This window comes from Schistocerca gregaria, chromosome 2 (assembly GCF_023897955.1).
Source record: "Schistocerca gregaria isolate iqSchGreg1 chromosome 2, iqSchGreg1.2, whole genome shotgun sequence".
Classification (NCBI taxonomy): Eukaryota; Metazoa; Arthropoda; class Insecta; order Orthoptera; family Acrididae; genus Schistocerca; species Schistocerca gregaria.
The window spans coordinates 759,241,889-759,257,662 of record NC_064921.1 but is presented as its reverse complement, the minus strand read 5'-3'; the positions used below and the strand labels follow the sequence as shown (position 1 = coordinate 759,257,662).

The window sequence follows — 15,774 nt, the reverse complement described above, 5'->3', positions numbered from 1 at the left end:
ACTCCCTGAGCTGCTGAGGAAGGTGTTTGTGTTTTCAGCTAGTAAACATAGCTGGTGTTCTACATGAAGCACGGGATGATGTACCGGATGGTTATAATTAAAGTGCAGCTACTGACGGAGGTTCACGTTGGGCTGTAATTATCGTATGGCAATGAAACTTGGTGGATATTATAATGCGTCAATGCGGAGCCGCTTTAAGCTGGAAAAAGTTAGTTCCAATTTTGTCTACCTGTCGCCACGAATGCAAGAAAGACGTATAGAAATGTTTTCATACGTAATGCATTAGGAATGGGACGTGGGCAGAAGAGGTCAAACGAGTGAGAGAGCCATAATGTTCATATTACTAAATGCCGCTTACAGAATTTGATCAATATGAGCACTGGGGACGTCGACTAGGTACCTCTACAGCGTCAGACTTGCACCTGATGGCCGAAATTGAGACTAATTTTTTTTTCAGCGTAAATCGGTTCCACATTAACGCGTCAGAATATCTACAAAGTTTCGCCGCCGTACAATATTCACAGCCCACTATGGACCTCTATGAATAGCTGCACTTTAATTATAACCAAGCAGTAGATCAGCCATGGTTTCTCCAAAAGAAAAGGTTGAAATGGCTCTGAGCACTATGCGACTTAACTTCTGAGGTCATCAGTCGCCTAGAACTTAGAATTAAACCTAACTAACCTAAGGACATCACACACATCCATGCCCGAGGCAGGATTCGAACCTGCGACCGTAGCGGTCGCTCGGCTCCAGACTGGAACGCCTAGAACCGCACGGCCACTCCGGCCGGCCATGGTTTCTCCTCTTTTGAATACACTGGCATTTTTCCATTCTTCTATTTCAAAGCAAGAATTTTGAGACGGATGGGCATGAGGCACTTTGATCATATTACATCTGAGGATCTTACACTAGCAAGTCTAGGAACATGCAACAAAGTTCGAAGAACACAGTAGACCGAAAACGCGTTTTGTGAAAAAGTGGCAGTTGACATTTCCACGCTTCACATGTAGCTAAACATCTCGTTTGATATAAGAGTTGAGAGTAGCTCTTATTACCCATAGAATAAAATCACGTGCCCCTCTGCCTAGTATCTTTTGCTGAAATCCTCGTTTCTATATCTTGACCCATTTTGGAAATTAAAGGCGGTTTACGTTTTAAGTGATCATCCCTGTCTGCTTTGTCTGATACAACGCAGAAGCGATTCTAATACTTATGAGTGGGAGTATACGAGGTGTGTGAGAAAAGTAATGACACTGACAATACCGTGAGCTATCTAGAAACGCTGTGTTGGTCTGCTTCTGCAGACCGGTATGCTCATACTTTCCAGATGCGCAGTCCGAATTACAGTATTGTACAGCCCTCACGTGATTTTTGAGAGCGCCATTAGTGGAGACGTTTTTGTCGTGTGCTGCGACAATGGAACAGCGCAACTTAGAGCAATGTTGTGCCATCAAGTTCTGTGTTAAACTTGATGTACCTGCGAGTTTGGCCTTTGAAAAGCTGTAACAGGCTTGTGAGGAACATTCCTTATCAATAGCATAAGTTTTTCGCTGGCAAAAATCGTGTTTGAAAGGCTGAGAACACGTTGAAGATAAATATCGCTCAGGGACACCTTCAACATTAAAAGCTGATGCAATAGCTGTAACGCGTGCTAGCTCTTGTGAGATCAGACCGAATTTTAAAAATAAGGATGATGAGCGACTTGTTGCACTTAAACACTTTCACTGTATATCAAATTTTGACCGAAGTTTTGCACATGCAAAAGATTTGTGCCAAAATGGTGCCGAAAAACTTCACACCTGAGCAGAAGGACAGTCGAAGAAATGTGCATGTTGAGAGGACTGCCAATGACCACGAATAGCTCAGTCGTGTGATCACAGGTAAAGAACCCTGGATTTTTGAGTAGGATCCTGAGACAAAGCGACAAAGTGAGGAGTGGCACACTGAGACATTTCCTCGACCGAAAAAAGATCAAATGAGCAAATCAGAGAGCAAAATATTGCTGCTTTGGTTTCTTTATGCTAGTGGTATCGTGTATAAATAATATGTTCCGCCAGGACAAACTGCCAACCAAATGTTTTACACAGATATCCTTGAAAGGGTCAGGAAAAGAGTGAGACAGGACATTGCAAACAAATGAATAGTGCATCATGACAAGGCCCAATGTAACATGGCCACTTCCTTCACGGAATTTTTGACCTGAAAAGGCATTCCTGTTGTTCCACAGCCCCCCTGTTGAAGTGACCTGATTCCTTGTGACTTTTTTTCTTTTCCCGAAATTGAAAAAAGTCTGAAAAGAACGTCATTTTGGGATTCTCGTGAATATTCAAAAGAATGTGACCGATATGTTAAATGCCCTAGCAGCCTAAGTCTTTCAGTGTTGCTAACGGGCGGTGTATAGATGCTGAAGCGAACTACTTTGAGAGGGACAATATTTTTGTTTGAAATAAAATAGAAGTTTTGGTAGATAAAAAATCAGTCTCAGTACTTTTCTCACACTCCTTGTATTGGCGCTGGTCATTATTGTTCCTAACATACTTTGCAGAAGTATCTCACAGTGGTTTCTTCTGCCTGTTACTAAATAACTTGATTCGTTTCATTTCACCGGAGGATCTCCATCATGAAAATGAGAGATTGCAGGGCACTCTCACTTCTGATTCGGTGTTATGCTGCTTCATGTTCGTAGGGAAGATGATCTTTATTACGATTTGACTTCATACATCATGATGAAATGGTGTGTAGTAGTTAGTGGTCTTGCTTGCTTACTCTGGGAAAGGAATAACGGTAAGCTTTACGTGTAATCAAAGGAATAGGGTGCCGATTTAAATGACTGCAGTAAAAGCACGGCGACTGTGGCCAAGGGAAGCGCGTTTTTTTCTGCAGAACCTGGGTGGAAACATTTCTGGACGGCTGAGTTCCGCGGTCTCACTGTGCAGACACGTTGGTTGGCGGCGGTCGGTCGGCATCCATATCCAGGTGGACTGACTACCGACGAGAAGTCGCGACTGCAATGGGCAGCGCATTGTAGACTGGCAATAAAGCAGAGGATGGCCCTTGTTAGGCAGGAAGCCGACGAGACAACTGTGAGCGTTCTGCCACTTTCCCTGGGACAGGTCACTGGTACCCAGACGTCCAGACTCTGTTACAAAACATATTTGTGAAAGCATGAAGCTTTTAGCGAGTTTATGGCCATTCTTTGGAAACCTCGAAAGGGATTCAACAGGGGAGATAACAAGCTTTTTATGGAGGGGGTGTGTTTCCATCCTGGTCATGTTGTTAGGAAAAGACACGGCATAAACAAGTGGGAAAGAGGCTGGAAAACTGAATATTTTTTCCTTTTCTCCCAATTAACTTTAAAGTCACTGATTGATCAAATTTGTGTATATAGAGCAATGGGCGCTCACCAAGCTTCGAATGCCACGCTCCAGTACATGATTGGCTTTTGAACAAGTGGGGGAAGTCTATGATCTAAATGAGCTTTTGCTACTGAGCTGAGGAAGAAAGTGGAACGAAAGAGAAGATCACTCTTGTACTGGCGCTTCGCTAGTAAAGAACTACAGGTCTCTATTTAAATGATAAGACTTGTGTCATTTGCCGGCCGCGGTGGTCTAGCGGTTCAGGCGCTCAGACCGGAACCGCGCGACTTCTACGGTCGCAGGTTCGAATCCTGCCTCGGGCATGGATGTGTGTGATGTCCTTAGGTTAGTTATGTTTAAGTAGTTCTAAGTTCTAGGGGACTGATGGCCACAGATGTTAAGTCCCATAGTGCTCAGAGCCATTTGAACCATTTGAACTTGTGTCATTTGCCAGTGTGCCACTTAGAGCCTGTGCCAGTCACCTTCTGAACCATCAGAGGTACTGCTTCTAGCATCACACACACCGTTGCGTGGGTGTACTTAATTTTCCTGAGTGGGCCGTCTAAACATTTGACATATTCCGTCACACATAGTCGTGGCACGGAGTCAAATTGGTTTGGCAGACCAGAAAACGGGTCCACCTGCACACTGGAATCCACCGGGGTTTCAGAGGCTCATAGAGAAGCACCTGCGTACTGAATTAACCGAACGTGAGACCGCGTACTTGCATTTTTCGGGCGCGCGCCATTAATAACAGATTGCGGCCGTTCGTGACGTCAGTCGCCGAACGCATCGCGGTGTGCTGCCCTGACCACAAGAAGTATTCGCTGCTATGGCTTAGGGTTCCAATATATGTTTCTCAGCACGCTGTTCCTTCGAACCACATTATTTGTTTTCTTTTTGGAATAGTAGAGTATAGATGCTTGATTGTGGGGTAGTTTTTGTGCCATACCCCGGATTCACGTGTATGAAGTCGATCCCCCGCTGATCACCTTGTCACCATAGACACGATATTAGTGAAACTGTTTGTGTAATGAAAATGTTTGTGTGACGTTTCTTTAGTCATTTTTTCCCTTGTGATGTTAAGAAAGAATAAATCTATTGTCATTTAGATCACAACTTCTCCCTGTGTTCTGATTAACATTACCTTGGCATTTTCTTAAAGTCCCGGTTTCAAAAGAAAGTTGTTAGCTTGCAAAAAGACGCGTGGAACACGACGTTTGCAGATGAGTGAATGAATGGTAGATTGAACGGACGCACTCACCGCTGAGGCCGGACAGCTTTCGTCCCTTGGCGGGTCCCGCCATGGCGTCGCCTGCTGGGTGCTGCTGTTGGTGGTGTGTGGTGCTGCCGGCTGCGCGGTGCGCCCTCTACTGGCGGCTCTTCCTGCTGCGGTGCGCGGCGGCGCCTGGAACCACACAGACACAGCTCAGTGCGTCACGCCACGTGTGTGCCCACTGCGTTAGCGCTGGCCCCTTCGCCGGACCAGAATCAATGGGGAGTGTTTACAGTAGTGCTCTGGAGGGCGCCCGGGAAGTCGTGCTCCGCGGCATTTAGCACTACACAGGACGGTGCCTGTCGGAGCTGTACCCAAGCGGCACAAATGTTCACACCAAAATGGCACTGCCCAACAGAGCTTGTTTGGTCACATATAGTAGTATACGATACTCGAAGTAGTGGATCTCGCGATGTTGGAGGTATAAGAATTCACTGTACATAAGGCATTTTTTCTGGAAATATACTAATTTTTGTTTTGTCATCACAATTAAACCCTAACAAACTATCTTTCCAACATATTAACTCTAAAACAGCTTAAATTTAAATGTTAATTACGAAACTTTCACTGCTGGCCATTACAATTGCTACACCAATAAGAAATGCAGATGATAAATGGGTATCCATTGGACAAATATATTATACTAGAACTGACATGTGATTACATTTTCACGCAATTTGGGTGCATAGATCCTGAGAAATCAGTACCCAGGACAACCACCTCTGGCCGTAATAACGGCCTTGATAGGCCTGGGCATTGAGTCAAACAGAGACTGGATGGCGTGTACAGGTACAGTTGCCCATGCAGCTTCTAACATGATACCACAGTTCATCAAGAGTAGTGACTGGTGTATTGTCACGAGCCAGTTGCTCGGCCACCGTTGACCAGACGGTTTCAATTGGTTAGAGATCTGGAGAATGTGCTGGCCAGGGCACCAATCGAATATTTTCTCTATCCAGAAAGGCCCGTACACGACCTGCAACAAGCGGTCGTGCATTATCCTGCTGAAATTCAGGGCTTCACAGGGGTCGAATGAAAGGTAGAGCCTCCGGTCGCAACACATCTGGAATGTAACGTCCACTGTTCAAAGTGCCGTCAGTGCGAAAAAGAGGTGACCGAGGCGTGTAACCCATGGCACCCCATACCATGACGCCGGGTGATACGACAGTATGGCGATGGCGAATACACGCTTCCAATGTGCGTTCACCGCGATGTCGCCAAACACGGATGTGACCATCATGATGTTCTAAACAGAACCTGGATTCATCCGAAAAAACGACGTTTTGCCATTCGTGCACCCAGGTTCGTCGTTGAGTACACCATCACAGGCGCTCCTGTCTGTGATGCAGCGTCGACGGTAACCGCAGCCATGGTCTCCGAGCTGATAGTCCATGCTGCGGCATACGTCGTCGAACTGTTTGTGCAGATGGTTGTCGTCTTGCAAACGACCCCATCTGTTGACTCAGGGATCGAGACGTGGGTGCACTATCCGTTTCAGCCATGCGGATAAGATGCCTGTCATCTCGACTGCTAGTGATACGAGGCCGTTGGGATCCAGCACGGCGTTCCGTATTACCCTCCTGAACCCACCGATTCCATATTCTACTAACAGTCATTGGATATCGACCAACGCGAGCAGCAATGTCGCGATACGATAAACTGCAATCGCGATAGGCTACCATCCGACCTTTATCCAAGTCGGAAACGTGATGGTACGCATTTCTCCTTACACGAGACATCACAACAACGTTTCACCAGGCAACGCCGGTCAACTGCTGTTTTTTTATGAGAAATCGGTTGGAAACTTTCCTCATGATAGCACGTTGTAGGTGTCGCCACCGGCGCCAACCTTGTGTGAATGCTCTGAAGAGCTAATCATTTGCATATCACAGCACCTTCTTCCTTTCGGTTAAATTTCGCGTCTGTAGCATGTCATCTTCGTGGTGTAGCAATTTGAATGCGCAGTAGTGTATTTATTATAAATGTTAAACATTGTACTTGAAGAGAAGATTTTTAATTACATCTATGAAGTGATGCTTTCATAGTCGATGACAGTTGTAAATTATCAAGCACTCCTGTGGAAAAGAACTGTATCAAGTTCAGTAAATTTTTTATCGTTCATGCAATAAGGCGGTCTAATATTTGATATGCTGCACTTAGATGAGCCATCTCCCAGCGCAGTCAAAGAACCCACATTCATAGCCGGACGATTGTAGTTTCGTCTTGTCATAACGCATGTAATTCTCACCAGCCTTCTGTAACACCACATCCAAAACGCTTAGATTTTTTCCTCTTTCGGCTGCCTACCTACATGAAATGGAACTGGATTATCAGAAAGAATCACCTTCATGATTGCGGCTCCGTGCAAACTATCAACCATATGAACAACGATCTTGTACGGCTTGTAGATACTGCACGCAACTGATAACCAGGCAGTTCACTGGATCTGGTTCTGCAACGTCTTCATCTGGTAATAAAGCTCGCTGATTTATGTGTATAAAACGAATATAGGCCAGCAAGTACGAGATCATGCTGAAAAGCGATGCCTCTGAATTTTTATGTGAAAAAGAGTTAAGCTTTTTAAGTAAAACAAACCCTATTAACATTCTACATCTTTATTCTTCGTATCTAGAGATTGATTTCTCAACATAGACGCTCTGGAGACGAACTCATTTCCTCCAACGAGAGGCTGCTTTGTTGGTACCGCTACTGCAGGAAGTTTGAATTGTTAACGAACCCACAATCTCACCTCTGCTCGAACCGCTTCTTTGCTATCAAAGTGAAGCCCTCGAATGTGTTATTTAAGTTGTGGAAACAAATGAAAATCGGATGGTGTCAAGTGGGGCTGTATGGAACATGACAGACAGTGAACCCAAGGCGTCGGACTGCTGCAGATGTCGCAACGCTGTTGTGTGGTTCGGCATTGTCATGCTGGAGGAGATCCGTGTGTGGCCGAACTCTTTGAATTTATTCTTTCAACTACCTGAACTACTTTTCAAAAATAGTCAAATGGCTCTGAGCACTATGGAACTTAACATCTGAGGTCATCAGTCCCCTAGAACTTAGAACTACTTAAACCTAACTAGCCTAAGGACATCGCATACATCTATGCCCGAAGCAAAATTCGAACCTGCGACCGTAGGAATCGCGCGGTTCCAGACTGAAGCGCCTAGAACCGCTCGGCCACAGGCACCGGCAACTACTTTTCAGACACTGACATAATTACATTATATACTGTCGTGTTATGTGCTACACTTCGGAGCCCTCTAGCGGCAGAATATTACAACTTGCGTCGTTCCAGAATGTATGGCAAGCAGGATAATATCTAAACCGATATTGAGAACAGAATAAAAAATTCAGAGACATTACTTTTCAGCACGCCATCGTACTTTTGTGTTTAATAACTGCGTAATGTAGATGAAAGTTAGTTGTCGTTTGTACTTTTGACGCGAGCAGCGATTATGAAATGGAAAAAAGTACCATTACACAACAACGTTCAAACAGACATTGGGCGATGTTATTAGACATCCGCAAACATGAAATGTGCTTTGGGTCGAAGTGATGCCATCCTCACATGCTACGTGAAAGCGAACGTGCACGTCTAGCCTGTCAAATTTTGTGATGTCACAGCAAGGAATTTCATAGAGGTATTCCCAAGCGTGAAGGGCAGATTAAGACCTCTCGGATATTTTTCCTTAGTGGGCAGCAAAGCGGCAACTGAGAGACAAGATAGTTTTTACTCCACTAGTAGAATCTAGGAGACGCCATATTGGATTAAGACGTTAATCTGCCAGCAAGTTTCATATCAGCGCATACTCCGCTGTAGAGTGAAAATTTCATTCTAGAAACAAACCCCAGGCTGTGGCTAAGCCATGTCTCCGCAATACTCTTTCTCCCAGGAGTGCTAGTTCTGCAACATTCGCAGGAGAGCTTATGGGAAGTTTGCAAGGTAGGAGACGAGGTACTGGCGGAATTAAAGCTGTGAGGACGGGGCGTGAGTCGTGCTTGGGTAGCTCAGCTGGTTGCCAGCACGGTAGCTCAGCGTGTTCGGTCAGAGGGTTAGCTGCCCTCTGTAATAAAAAAACCTGAGTTAATCGATCAACAACGAACTTAAACGGATGTCTTACGACCTCCGCACCGAGCAGATGCAACGAACAAAAGCGAACAAAATGAGATTTAAAAAAAGTTGGTAGAGCACGTGTCCGCGATAGGGAAAGGTCCCGAGTTCGAGTCTCGGTGCGGTACACATTTTTAATCTGCAGCAAGTTTCATATCAGCGCACACTCCGCTGTAGAGTGAAAGTTTCATTCTAGAAGACGTTCATAGTTGATACCCCTATTTGCTGGTTTTCATAGTATATCATTTTATAATGAATGCTTCACAGTTCCTATTAAAGGCTTCTATGGACTGTAGAGGGGGCTTGGTAGAAAAAGTTCTAATAAGAAACCTACGTCCGGAAATGTAGCGTATGGATATAAAATAAGTTTGAAGACGGATCACTTTCTTATGGTCCGCTTTACGGAATGCACACAGCGGAGACAAAGGACTCTGACCTGAAGCTGTTCCCCGTGGCGACACTGCCGCTCGTTGCACAACGTGTATCTGCGATGCATGCTTTTGCACACACGATCCACAACCCTGGAGTCTGTCCACGGAGCACCACAGTCAAGCCCACTAGTTGCGAACGCACCAGTGGTCAGATGAAAATGTATGTGATGGACTGATGCGATCCGGAAAACGCTCTCAATAAATGCATCCAACTTTGCCATGCGGTACGGTACCGTGAAGCGGGAGATTTGAAAGCGATCTGATCTTCAAATTTATTTTATATCCAAATGGTACATTTCTGGACGTAGGCTCCTCCCTCATTAAAACTTTATCTGTCAAGTCCCCCCTGTATCACCTATAACCCTGTAATAGGAATTGTGGAACACTCTATATGAAAGTATTGGGATGTTGAAGATTTTTCGAAAGCACAATGTTTTAGTACTATTTATTACAATAAAATCACGGGAAAAATATTGGTGCATGGCGATTTCCGTATTATAATGTGCGTGCTACAAAAGTATACTGCAATGCACGGGTGCATTGGAGAATTATCAAAAGCGTGTCGATTCATTAAAGTTAAATGTCAGTTGTGAAATATCGATGGAAAAGCCTTCATGATTTCGTAATATGACGTATGAACCTAAACTAACTACTGGTAACTGTAAGCAGTGGATAGAGGTGCGTAATCTGGCAGGTTCGCATCCTGCTTCCTGCACGTTTTCTAAAAGATTCTAGAACATTCTTATTAATTTAACAGAAATATGTTCTGTATGATTTGTTGTTCTCTATCCATTCATATCATACTTTGAAATCCCCCGCAGCGATTTTCTGTCTGTACGTGAAGCCTAAGCTCAAGAAGTACTGTTTGGACCCTGCTAACACACAGATTCTCTAGAAAGGTTTGCATGTGAATAATTAGCGCTACACCACAAAAGGCGTCTGACGACAGATACTTCGTGCTAATCAAACAAGGTATAGAAAGTAGGTATGAGTGGTGTCTGTTCTGTCGGGCATGTCCATTCATATCTACGTATAATTCTATGGGAGCGATAGTTGTTCCGTGAAGAAGTTTCAGTGCGAACGCGCAACTAACGTCCGAACTCCTACGGGAATTAGTACTTTACGAATATGGAGTCAATGGGCGTGAGTCACTGGGGCGCGGAGAAGTTGAGAATTTGGGTCTGACAGAAAACGTGTCCGGATGGCCGATGCGGTTAAGGCAATCAGCTTTCGCCGTTGCATTGCCGCAGCGCTCTGTGCGGCTGAAGTCATTATTTACTTCCTATCCAAGTGTGGGATTGCTAGTGAAAATATAGGAGAGCTCTTTGCTAACAAGTTCGACTTTGTGAAAGAGCCAGATAACATGGACCAATGAACTGCAAGGTCTCTGCCTACGTCACTGCATGATTCACTCTCAGCTCATTATTTATTTATTCATTCGTTCAAAACTACTGGCAATGAGAGGTATTTTGCATTTTCTTGGTTTTTGATCTTTTGCATCTCACAAGCTCTTACAATTCTGAAGCTGAGTAAAAACAGCGATCTTGTAAAGATGCCTTTACAATTTTACTGAAACGTGATAATAGATGTGACGTGAAGTCACTTAAGAGGTATGCGTCCATTTTCACGTAATTTTAAGCTTGTATCAGAGCTATTATGAACGCAAAAAAAAGTACATGGAAACCACACGTTGTATAGAGAGTACTTCCCTTAGTTACGCCGGCCGCGGTGGTCTCGCGGTTCTAGGCGCGCAGTCCGGAACCGTGCGACTGCTACGGTCGCAGGTTCGAATCCTGCCTCGGGCATGGATGTGTGTGATGTCCTTAGGTTAGTTAGGTTTAAGTAGTTCTAAGTTCTAGGGGACTAATGACCACAGCAGTTGAGTCCCATAGTGCTCAGAGCCATTTGAACCATTTGAACCTTAGTTACGCGTTTCGATTTATACACTATCATCGGATTAATCGAGGTTTGGGTGAACACATCATGCATAGGTATGAAGTCATGTATCTTATCCGTTGCATTTGCACTGTCTTGTGGATAAAATGAATGACTGCACACGTTTGACGTGTCCAAACAAGCATTATTGAACTGATGATGATGTATAAATCGAAAAACGTAATTAAACAAAGCAGGCGCTACACAACCTGCGACTCCCAAGCAATTTTATAGTGTCCATAATAGCACTGCTACAACCTTCATTAAACGTGATAATGATAAATTAGTTTGTATCTTATGTGGAAGATTATCGAAAATTTGGGGTGCACTATTTCTAAAGGATGTATGAAAGAACATGAATCTTTTCTTTTGGCCTTATATCGTGTTCATAGATGTTGAAGTTGTTATTCGTGTGTACAACCGACAGAACAACACGGATAGCGTATGTGCAAGGGAGAAAATGTGCTATTTTATACAGCTGACGTAGCAGTTTTACGTGAGTCTATTTTCGTAAACGAACTGCTAGCGTCAGATATAGGAGAGAGCGCTGCGTTCGCAACTAACGATAAGGAGCACATTGAGCTCATTTCTGCGCGTGTACCAACCATGACGGAAACTACGTTTGGTTTGCTTCATGATGAGAAACACACGCCGTGTGAGAATGTCTCAATTTCATGCAGAATATAGACAGCAAAGTTCGGCGTCGTGGTTCACAGGAAATGAGTTACCTGTCATTTTCAAAGGCCAGCTAAGCGCCAGTATAATTCCTAGATGTCGGGCAGTAAAGTCAGACGCAGATATACAGTCATAAAGGTTGCGATAAGAACATCTGGGAAGGCGTTCCGCCGCTGCCGCCACAGGACTTCCTAGCGCCACGATTGCCAAGTGTGTGGTTTTTCAGTTGTAGTCTTTCGTTGTCTCAGCTGGACCGGTACTTTCCAAGAGTTTTACGCTCTTTTTTCGCCGAACATATCACCAGGAGGTCATTCACGAGTAACAGAGGGAATTATTTCACGAAGAACTTGTTCCAGATTTGCTTTTGCCTAAGTGTTGAAGCCGCTACAATATCAGGATACTCTGCATATACAAGGTGGGAAAAATAAAACTGTTCCGGAAAATTTTTACAATACGTGATTTTTGTAAACATCTTTGGTACAATAATCTCAAAAACGTTAAAGCTACAAATTAAAACTGTCGTGATCGCATAAAAACATTTATTACAGTACAGGAAGATAGTAACTGCTCCCGAAAGAACAGATACCGTTGATGACCGTGCAGCTTCTCTAGAATAAATGATAATTAAGTGAAACCCTCAGCTGCCGACAGGTGTTGCTGATATACCTCCATTGGGACAGCTGAAAATGTGTGCCCGATCGGGACCCGAACCCGGGATCTCCTACTTACATGGCAGACGCTCTATCCATCGCCTTAGTGTGAGCGAGTAATGAGTTGATAGGCAAATATCTATTAGGTACATTACGTTTGTAGTTTGTGAACAGTTGGGAATGTGGGTCTCACGGGAAGCGTGCAATAGTTAAGTCCCTGCAGTGGCACTATTTATCTATGTCTTCGGTGGCCCAGATGGATAGAGCGTCTGCCATGTAAGCAGGAGATCCCGGGTTCGTGTCCCGGTCGGGGCACACATTTTCAGCTGTCCCAATCGAGGTATATCAACAACACCTGTCGGCAGCTGAGGGTTTCAATTAATTATCATTTATTACAATGGTGACCGGTTTCAGCCTATTTGCATACCATCTTCAGATCAATCTTCAGTGGTGGCAGGTGGAGAGGGTGAACGGACTATGTTGCGTGTCTTGAAAGACGAACGTCAACCTCAGCGCTGTGCACCCTTCGTTGTTGCAGCTGCTACGATGGGAGTTAATTCTTTTGAATAATCTCCGTGGAATCTTACAGGTATCCTATCTAGTCCTGATGCCTTCCCACTACAAAGCGATTGTATTTGTTCTTCTATTCTACTAGCAATTATCTCAATATCTGCTGTTCCGAAGTTCATATGATGACTGGAAGGAGGAACTGCGTTACGATCTCCGTCGGTGAAATAATTTCGGAACACCGTATTCAGTATTTCGGTCTTCTACCTGTTATCTTCCGTTTCGCTGCCATTACGTTTGCCGAGTGACTGAATAGATTATTTCGAACTGCTCATTGATTTTACGTAAGGACAAAACCTCTTTGGGTTTTTAGTCAGATCGATTGGCAAAATTTTACTTTCAAAGTAAATGAATGCTTATCTCATTGCCCTCCGTATGCTCTTTTTCATTTCGTTCAACTGTTATTTGTCAGTTAGGTTTTGTCTTCTCTTGAATCTGTGATGAAGCTTTCTTTGTTTATGCAGCAGTTTTCTAACTAGGCTATTATACCAGGGTGGGTCTTTGCCATCCCTTAATACTTTCTTCGGAACATACTTGTCTAAGGCATAAAACGATGCTTTTGAAGCTTTTCTATTTGTGCTCAACATATTCGACGATGACTTCTCATTTACTGTGCAGTTTGCACCCTGTCACTCTTGCTAAGCAGAAATATTTTCCTACCTTTCTTAATACTCCTGGTAATACCTGTAGTCATAGATGTTATCACGTCTATTTGTTGCTAGGAGACGTTACTTTCACGAGATGTTTAACTATCTGCTCGAAGTATTTTCGGACAAGACATTCAGAATAATGTCACACGAATTCCTACCTCTGGTACCAGTTTTGATAGCATGAATCTCCCGTTCTAAACCTGGTAAGTTGAAGTCAGTCCCCTATTACAACTGCATGATAAGGAAACGTATTCACGAAATTCTGCAATCGCAGCTGTTGTGACTGGTAGATGATACCTCTAGGAAATTGTTATGAAATGCAGAGCGATTTGTACGACGGAGTCCTGAAAACTTATGCTTCCTATTTTTTATGAGAAAAATCTTAATGATTTTTAAATAAACGGACTTTAATAAAATTCTACATCTTTATTCTTCATTTCTACATATTTATTCCTCAACATAGTCACCCTGGCGACGAACACATTTCTGCGAATGACATATCGGTTTGTTGATACCGTTATTATAGAATGTTTTTAACGGAACCACGACCTCCCCTCAGCTCGTACCGCCTTAGCAGTGTAGTTGCATTGCACACTGCCATGTTATACGATACAATTTGGAGCCCTCTGGCGCCAGAGCGATGCAGCTTGCATCAGCGAAGCGGGAAGTCGACCCAGCAATGTGCATAACTTGTAATATTTCAACCAATATTGAGAACACAATAAATAATTCGGAGGCATAAATTTTCATGGACTGTGCGGCTGATCCCGGCGGAGGTTCGAGTCCTCCCTCGGGCATGGGTGTGTGTGTTTGTCCTTAGGATAATTTAGGATAAGTTGATGACCTTAGCAGTTAAGTCCCATAAGATTTCACACATTAATTTTCAGCAAGCCCTCGTAGAGCAGACCCTGGTGATCATACTGGAAGCTGATACCCAATAAATACAGAAGTTACCTAATTTTCACGTAAACAGACGCAAAAATCTGCGATACCTCAATGTAATCAGCCACAAACATTAAGTATCTATCCGGTGGGTTTTAAGGTGGTACTGCAACATGCATCCAGTCATAAGGAAAATAGATACCAACCAGACTTTCATTTACTGCAGGAGCTCTAAGAAAGTGTAATTCACCCACGTAAAGGTCGCTCACAATTGTGCGCTCGATCAGTTCTATTGCCCCAAGGATTGGAACTGACGAGTTGAAATAGTGGAAACAGAGAGAATATTCAAAGAAGAGTTGCATGCTTCGTCACTGGGCTATTTAGTCAACGAGAGAAAGTCACAAAAATTAATAAGAGACTACTGTGGGAGAACCTACAAGGAAGATACTGTGCATCGAGTAGAACCTTACGCACAAAACTCAGAGAGCCAACGAAGATAATCAGCCAAAAAAGTCGTTGGCGAGCCAAAACATTAGAAGAACCAGCTTCCTAGCGTGTTGGACTACCTTTGGAAAGCAATACAGGGACGATTCTGCCTGGTACGGACCAGACAGTTCCATGGTACGTTTACCTAGGTATGTGGTAACACGCACAGTTTTCGTCAATTACAGGCCGATGGTTTGTGGACGCGGGGGTGGTGCCCGACAGCATCCCAGATGTAGTCCGTCGAGTTGAGATCAGGCAAATTTAATGGCCAAGACATCAACGTGAGTTCACTATCGTGCTTCTCAAACCATTGTAGTATGTCTGTAGCCTAGTGACACGGATAGTTATCCTGCTGGAAGACGCCAGGGCCAGTGGGGAAGACATGAGGTATGAAAGGGTGCAGGTGGTCCACAATAAGGCCTACGTCGATCACACCAGTCACGCTGCCTTCGGTTACTACCACAGGTCCAACGGCAGCCCAGGTGAACATCCCCAATAAGTACGGGGGCGTATGAAAAGTCCGTGCAGAGGTCTAGAGATGGCACCACCGGCGCGTATCGAGGTTATGTTTAGTTAGCAGCATCTTTGGAAAGAACGCACACCAAGTTTCAGCCATATTGGTCTATTTCTGTGTATTTGGCATTCGTGTGAATCAGGAAAGTCTAGTGATTCTTAAAAAATGGACGACGAAGAATTTCGTGTGGTGATTAAACATTACTTTATGAAAGGCAAAACGCCTCAGGAAA

General features: G+C 44.1%; 1 protein-coding gene across 1 annotated transcript in view; it reads right to left on the bottom strand.

The window, feature by feature from the left end:
* Positions 1–15,774, bottom strand: part of LOC126334968 (sialin) — a 375,208-nt gene that overhangs the window by 121,707 nt on the left and 237,727 nt on the right. Inside the window, exon 3 of the mRNA XM_049997753.1 lies at positions 4,624–4,767. Within this exon, the coding sequence (XP_049853710.1) occupies positions 4,624–4,666 (43 nt within the window). The 5' untranslated portion in view covers positions 4,667–4,767. The remainder of the gene's footprint in view (positions 1–4,623; positions 4,768–15,774) is intronic.